Here is a 7,961-nt window from a genome sequence, read left to right on the forward strand (position 1 = left end):
TAATAAAAAAATTTCAACAACTAAACCTATAAACAATTCATCAAACACTTCTCTAATGTGTTTTTCAAATGCTCGGGATGAAGAGATTTTCTTAAACACTTACCTAGGCTTTGGATGATACTTAAAACTATACTTTTGCTTAGGGGGATTTTCAGTGATAGCTATGACATCCTACGCATAGCATTATGCATTAACTATAAAATTAACGTGATCTTAACACACAAAAATTATTTTAATTTCTAAAAATATTAAATGAATAATTTAATTTGGAAAAGATGAAGAGAAAAAATTGTAATAATAAAAAAAAAAAACCAACAAACCACAAAATATATAAATTTTATTAAAATATTTTTTGAAATATAAATAAATATAATCCATTATTAAAATATTTTTTTGAAAATAAATAAATATAATCCAACTAAAATTTAGCGGCCAAATTTACAAAAAAAAAAATAGATATAACGAAAATATTTTACAATAATTTGAGTGATGGCAAAATTATAATAGACTGACGTCTTTGACTTCTGTAACTCATGGACGTTGATTTGAGCAGTGCTATGACGTGGTAGCACGACGAATTCAGAGATCGGCGATGGAACCAATCATCTAGAAGGTGTGGGTTGGCGAAACTTGAACCCTTGACATTGTCAAGGTGTGAGGTCGATTGACTAGAAGATGCCAGCCTATCGACCGTTAGATGCATAGAATTCTCGAAGGCGACCATTAGAGCTTACTAGATGCATACAATTCTGGAAGGCCACAGCAACATAGAATCAAAGTCTAAATACATGTTCTTTTTAATTTTATATAAAGCAAAATGCCGTGACCCATTTCTCTGCAACGAGACCATCGGAATTTTAATTTTATCAGGCGTGTGGATTCATCTGGTTAACCATGAATAGTAGACGATTAGCTCTGGTGAACCGTTCGAAGAACCCAGCTGCCAATGGCGGAGGTTTTAATTTGGTCGTAAACTCTGACAATCTTAGTTTTGTTGCCCCATTTTCTGCTCTGAGATTGGCCGATAACATCAATAGCCCTGCCGATAACAACACCGATCTGTACGGCGGCTTCAACGGTAGTTTAGCGGCATCCACGGCCATTATCTTGTTTGTTCTGGTGGGCATGCTTGTCTTCGTGTGCTGTTTCACTATCTGCTGCAGCAAATACGTCAGAGGAGAGGAAAGCGTGAGACGAGGGGCGAGAGGGGTCAATGCACAGGCCCGGAGGCAGAACCAGGGCAACCGTGGTCTCGACAGAGCCGTCATCGAAAGCTTTCCGGTGTTCAGCTACGATCTTGTGAAGGGCCTCAAGACGCAGACCAAAGAAACGCTCGAGTGCGCGGTCTGTCTCAACGAATTCGAAGACGACGAACAGCTCCGCTTGCTGCCCAAGTGCAGCCACGCTTTCCATCCGGACTGCATTGATATGTGGCTCTTCTCCCACACAACGTGTCCGGTCTGCCGAACCGATCTGGTGCCCACGAACGACGCGAACCCCACGGGTACCGCCTACGGAATTATCGAGCTGCCCGAGATCACGCCACCGGAGGAGGTAACGGTTGTGGTGGACGGAGAGAGGAACGTGAGCGTTCTCATGGACCACGATGTCGAGGCTCCCGTGGCAGCAGAGAGCGCCGATTCTCAAGTATCATTGTCCGTGCTGGACTTGGATCAGGGCAAGAAATTCCGTCGCTCGTACTCCACTGGGCATTCTCTGGTGAGGCTGCGCAAGGAGTCGGATCAGTTGGCCACGGAATGGTATATTTGCACGGTACAAGGGCTAAAACCGGGTCTGCAAAGGAATTGTAGCGTCACTGCGCTCTCTCACTCGCGTTCTCAGGGCCCGTCCACCTCTGAAACCCGCCCTCGTCTGTCAAAGCAGGCTTCAATGAGCGGCGCCGCCTCGTGCAGCCGAGACACTAGTGGATCTGGGAGCCGTTGGTATGAGCGTGGTCTGAGATCAGAGCGATTTACCATATCATCCATGTATCCCTCTTCGTTTCTAAGGTCATATTCGGAGCAAAGGATGCCGGGTTATCCCAGGAATCAAGTTTCAACTGCCGGTTCTCGGGAGGAGCGCAAGGTATATTTGCAATCTCTGAAGCAAACATTGAAGAGGCTCACTGGCAGAAATAGAGAATGGGCAGATAATTCGCAGAGTGGGCGGGGATCTTCCAGGAGGGCTGTAGATAACTCACAGAGCGGGCGGGGGTTGTCCATGAAGGTTGCGGAGGAGAGCCGGGGTCCTATTACTGCATAAGAAGCTACTGGGCAGCCGGGCTCAATACAGCCAGAGTGCTTGATTGGGTGGTAACAATTGCTTTGCATTGCAACCTTTTTGATGAAAAAAGGTTGGACAGTAAAGCTAAAGCTACCCCTACAACTTAGCATTTGTTGAAATATTTCAGTGAACAATCTGCAAGCAAGAATTGTTGACTGGATTATACTAAGTCTAATGTTGCAAGGCTTGGGTTGAGAGCAATGATGAGTTTTTGAGACATGGGTTGAGAGCAATGATGAGCTTTTGAGACAAAGAGGTGAAGGAGCAGTATTTCCCATTTCAGGGTGCCGAGAAAGAAGGAAAAAGTTGCCACCTAAAGGAACTGCCCTTCATCGGTCCCTTGATGTGCTCTTCAAGAAGCTGATATTGTCTAGCAAAGCCTTTAGCTGTTAGGCCAACTACTACAAGTAGACCTGTGAGGAACTTTCGGCTTCATTGATAGCCATGAAACTCTTTGTCCAGGGGTGGGATTCCACCGTCCTATTGTTTTTTTAAAAGTCCCTGTCGGTTTCCACTGTACTAGTGATAAGAAAACCCAAAAAGGGTTGCCAATTCGTAATGATTAACTCTTCTGTGCATTCCGATTACTCAATGGGCAGCTTGTACTGCTCAAAATTCATAAGGCATGTTTATTGGCATACAACCTATTGGCTTCTCTCTTTAATGCCATGATGTGTGCATAAATCCTCTTTTGCTATTCTAAGTTTGCAACATGCTTTGGTTCCAACTTCATCATTTGCGTGTTCTTATTAATCAAATTGGGCAAGATATTCTTAGCATGAAGAATTTGAGGTTCAATAGCCGGAACATAACACACAATAAGATTCTATTAATTTAGGGCAATGCTCAAAACTGATTGTATAATACATAACCAGGTTTCTTTATAAAGGAAAATAACACCTATTCAATTGTAACTGACTTAACTACTTAACTATAAGTCACTCATAGTAAACATAATGAGTTTAACATACTCTAGAATATTCAAGATTCTAGTTTTACAAAATCTAGAGAGTTCTACATAATTTGGAATATTCACATGAATTCTACGACATCTAGAACGCTCTATTTCTCCATTAACTCCAAGTCTCCCCCTTAATGGAGAAATGAATTATTTATCACACCCAACTTATCTCTACATAGCAAGAACTTGTATTTTCCTAAAGGCTTATTAAAGATGTCTGCCACATTATCATTTGTATTACAATAGATCAAATTAATTTCCTTTCATTGTATCTTTTCTCATACAAAATGATGTTGTGTCTCAATGTGCTTTGATCTTGCATGATAGATTGAATTGTTTGCCAATTTGATAGAGCTTTGATTGCCACACTTGATAATTGTTGGTCCCTCCTTTTTTCCCCATGTCTTCAAGAATTCTTCTTAGCTAAATTGCTTCACAAGTTGCATTGTGTATGGCCTTATACTTTGCTTTAGTGGAAGACAAAGAAACGATTGGTTGTTTCTTGCTGCTCCATGGCACAATACGGAACCAATAATGAATGCATAACTAGACGTAGACTTCTTGTCATCTGGATCTCCTCCCTAATCAGTTTGAATAACTTGTCAACTCAACAGTCAAATCATTAGCATATTCAATACCAAAGTTTTTAGTCCCCTTCAAATATCGAAGAACTCTCCTTGTTTCTTTCTAGTGACTTTGATGTGGCTTTACCATGAATTGACTAAGTATGTTGGCTGAATATGCAATATCTAGTTTGGTTGTAGTTAAGTAATTCAAACTTCCCACCACTTGTCTATATAATGTGCTATCCACTTCTTTTGTTTTAACATCACTATTGAGTTTAACATTTTGTTCTAGTGGTGTAGATATTGCTTTAGATCCATTCATATTGAATCTCTCGATTAATTCATGTGTGTATTTTATTTGTGTGACAAAGGTTCTATCATTATCTCTCCAAACTTCAAGGCCTAAACAATAATGCAACTCTCCAAGATCTTTCATTTCAAATTCTTGTGACAGATTGTTTTTTATCTGTTCAATCACCTTGGTAGCACTTCTTGTTATGATAAGATCATGAATATATATAGAAATAAAAACAATATGTCATTTTTCATCCCTCTTGATATAGAGATTTGGATCTCCTTTACTTTGAATAAAACACTGTTGAGAGAAGAATTTATCAATCTTCACATACCAAGACCTTAGTACCTATTTGAGTCCATATAATGCTTTTTTTAACCTGCAAACAAGATTCTATTCTCCATGTTGTACAAAACCTTATGACTGAACAATATAGACTTCTTCTCTCAATTTTCCATTCAGAAATGCTAATTTGACATCTAACCAATTTAACTTCTAGTTATGCTTAGTTGCCAATGTAATCATCATTCTAATGGTGTTCATTTTTGTTATAGATCTGACTCAAAATGTAGTATACCTAGGGGGAGAGTATGGGGTATAGAGGGAGGTACCCAAGGGAATAATGTAATAATGGGATGGCTATAGTAATAAATAAAGTGGTTAACCCGTATCATGCAAGGGACCACAAGTAGTTAGCAATAATGTAATAAGCCCATTGTATTAGATAGATGGTATTGAGGGAACCATGGTAATGAACCATCACATTGTATGTATGAGGCCTATATAGAGGCTAGAGACTCCCCATGGAAAGATGTCAAGGATTATGGTATTGTCAAGCATATGGGTTATGGAGTGTTCTCCTTCCTTAAAGAGTGAATGTATGGCGTTACCCTACCTCAAGGGTTTTGATATTAATAAAGATTTGATATTAATAAACAATCTGCAAGCAAGAATCGTTGACTGGATTATACTAAATCTAATGTTGCGAGACTTGGGTTGAGAGCAATGATGGGTTTTTGAGACATGGGTTGAGAGCAATGATGAGTTTTTGAGACAAAGAGGTGAAGGAGAAACATTTCCCATTTTAGGGTGCCAAGAAAGAAGGAAAAAGTTGCCAATGAAAGGAATTGCCCTTCATCGGTCCCTTGATGTGCTCTTCAAGAAGCTGATATTGTCTAGCAAAGCCTTTAGCTGTTAGGCCAACTACTACAAGTAGACCTGTGAGGAAATTTTGGCTTCATTGATAGCCATGAAACTCTTTGTCTAGGGGTGGGATTCCACCGTCCTATTGTTTTTTAAAAAAATCCCTATCAATTTCCACGGTACTAGTGATAAGAAAACCCAAAAAGGGTTGCCAATTCGTAATGATTAACTCTTCCGTGCATTCTGATTACTCAATGGGCAACTTGTATTGCTTAAAATTCAAATCCATTTATTTTATTAATTAATTACTCTTACAGCTGAATAGATAAGGCATTTTTATTGGCATATAACCTATTAACTCCTCTCTTTAATGCCATAATGTGTGCATAAATCGTCTTTTTCTATTCTAAGTTTGCAACATGCTTTGGTTCCAACTTCATCATTTGCGTGTTCTTATTAATCAAATTTGGCAAGATATTCTTAGCATGAAGAATTTGAAGTTCATGTTTTACCAGTGGTATTTAAATAAATAGCCGGAACATAACACACAATAAGGTTTTATTAATTTAGGGCATTGCTCAAAATTGATTGTATAATACATAACCAGGTTTCTTTATAAAGGAAAATAACACCTATTCAATTGTAACTGACTTAACTACTTAACTATAAGTCACTTATAGTAAACATAATGAGTTTAACATACTCTAGAATATTCAAGATTCTAGTTCTACAAAATCTAGAGAGTTCTACATAATTTGGAATATTCACATGAACTCTACGACATCTAGAACGCTCTATTTCTCCATTAACTCCAAGTCTCCCCCTTAATGGAGAAATGAATTATTTATCACACCCAACTTGTCTCTACATATCAAGAACTTGTATTTTCCTAAAGGCTTATTAAAGATGTCTGCCACATTATCATTTGTAATACGATAGATCAAATTAATTTCCTTTCACTGTATCTTTTCTCATACAAAATGATGTTGCGTCTCAATGTGCTTTGATCTTGCATGATAGATTGAGTTGTTTGCCAATTTGATAGAGCTTTGATTGCCACACTTGATAATTGTTGGTCCCTCCTTTTTTCCCCATGTCTTCAAGAACTCTTCTTAGCTAAATTGCTTCACAGGTTGCATTGTGTAGGGCCTTATACTTTGCTTCAGTGGAAGACAAAGAAACAATTGGTTGTTTCTTGCTGCTCCATGACACAATACCGAATCCAATACTGAATGCATAACCAGACGTAGACTTCCTGTCATCTAGATCTCCTCCCTAATCAGAATTTGAATAACTTGTCAACTCAACAGTCAAATCATTAGTATATTCAATACCAAAGTTTTTATTCCCCTTCAAATATCGAAGAACTCTCATCGTTGCTTTCTAGTGACTTTAATGTGGCTTTGCCATGAATTGACCAAGTATGTTGGCTGAATATGCAATATCTAGTCTGGTTGTAGTTAAGTAATTCAAACTTCCCACCACTTGTCTATATAATGTGCTATCCACTTCTTTTGTTTTAACATCACTACTGAGTTTAACATTTTGTTCTAGTGGTGTAGATATTACTTTAGATCCATTCATATTGAATCTCTCGATTAATTCATGTGTGTATTTTATTTGTGTGACAAAGGTTCTATCATTATCTCTCCAAACTTCAAGGCCTAAACAATAATGCAACTCTCCAAGATCCTTCATTTCAAATTCTTGTGACAAACTACCATTTATCTTTTCAATCACCTTGGTAGCACTTCTTGTTATGATAAGATCATGAACATATATAGAAATAAAAACAATATATCCTTTTTCATCCCTCTTGATATAGAGATTTGGATCTCCTTTACTTTGAATAAAACGAGAGAAGAATTTATCAATCTTCACATAACAAGACTTGAGTGCCTGTTTGAGTCCATATAATGCTTTTTTTAACCTGCAAACAAGATGCTCTTCTCCATGTTTTACAAAACCTTATGAATGAACAAGATAGACTTCTTCTTTCAATTCTCCATTCAGAAATGCTGATTTGACATCTAACTGATTTAGCTTCTAGTTATGCTTAGTTTCCAATGCAATCATCATTCTAATGGTGTTCATTTTAGCTACTGGTGCAAAAGTTTCTTCATAATCTATCCCTTATATTTGTGAATAACCCTTTGCTACAAATCTAGCTTTATATTTATCAATAGTTCCATCAACATTAAATTTAGTTTTGAACAACCATTTTGATCCTATGGGAACTTTATCTTTAAGTTATTATGTCAATTCTCATGTATCATTTTTTATAATAGAATCATATTCTTCCTTCATTGCATTTTTCCATTCTGCATGGTCATTAGCTTCTTTAAAGTTCAAAGGCTCTAGTACATTCATCACTTTAGTCATCAAGGCATAGTCTTTATACCTTACTGGTGGTTGAACTTGGCGTGAGGAATTTCTTGGTTGTTCATTACTTTCATCCTTTCTCTTGCTTTGTGGTGATTCTTTTCCTCCTCTAGTTGTGCTCTCACTGCTTGAGATGTGCACATCACTAGATTCTTCCTCTTGTTTCTACTCCTGTTTGTCATCAACATTTTTTCTAACATCATCACAATCACGAGGAATATGCCATGCATAATAATTGTCCTCCTTATGGCCTTCATCTGCATGTTCATGAAATAAAACATCTCTGCTTGCAAAATCTTTATGAGTAGAAGGATCAAACATCTTATATATT

At 37.7% G+C, this 7,961-nt stretch overlaps 1 protein-coding gene across 1 annotated transcript; it reads left to right on the forward strand.

Annotated features, from left to right (window-relative positions):
• Positions 1-773: 773 nt before the first annotated feature.
• On the forward strand, positions 774-2,774 carry LOC149234505 (uncharacterized). Its single transcript, XM_089461193.1, has one exon. It carries the CDS (start codon positions 895-897, stop codon positions 2,260-2,262), a length of 1,368 nt encoding a protein of 455 aa, XP_089317319.1. The 5' UTR covers positions 774-894; the 3' UTR covers positions 2,263-2,774.
• The last annotated feature ends 5,187 nt before the right edge of the window (positions 2,775-7,961 follow it).

The sequence above is a fragment of the Pinus tabuliformis genome, chromosome 8 (genome assembly GCF_031772625.1).
Source record: "Pinus tabuliformis cultivar Carrire ecotype Pingquan chromosome 8, CPIR1, whole genome shotgun sequence".
Classification (NCBI taxonomy): Eukaryota; Viridiplantae; Streptophyta; class Pinopsida; order Pinales; family Pinaceae; genus Pinus; species Pinus tabuliformis.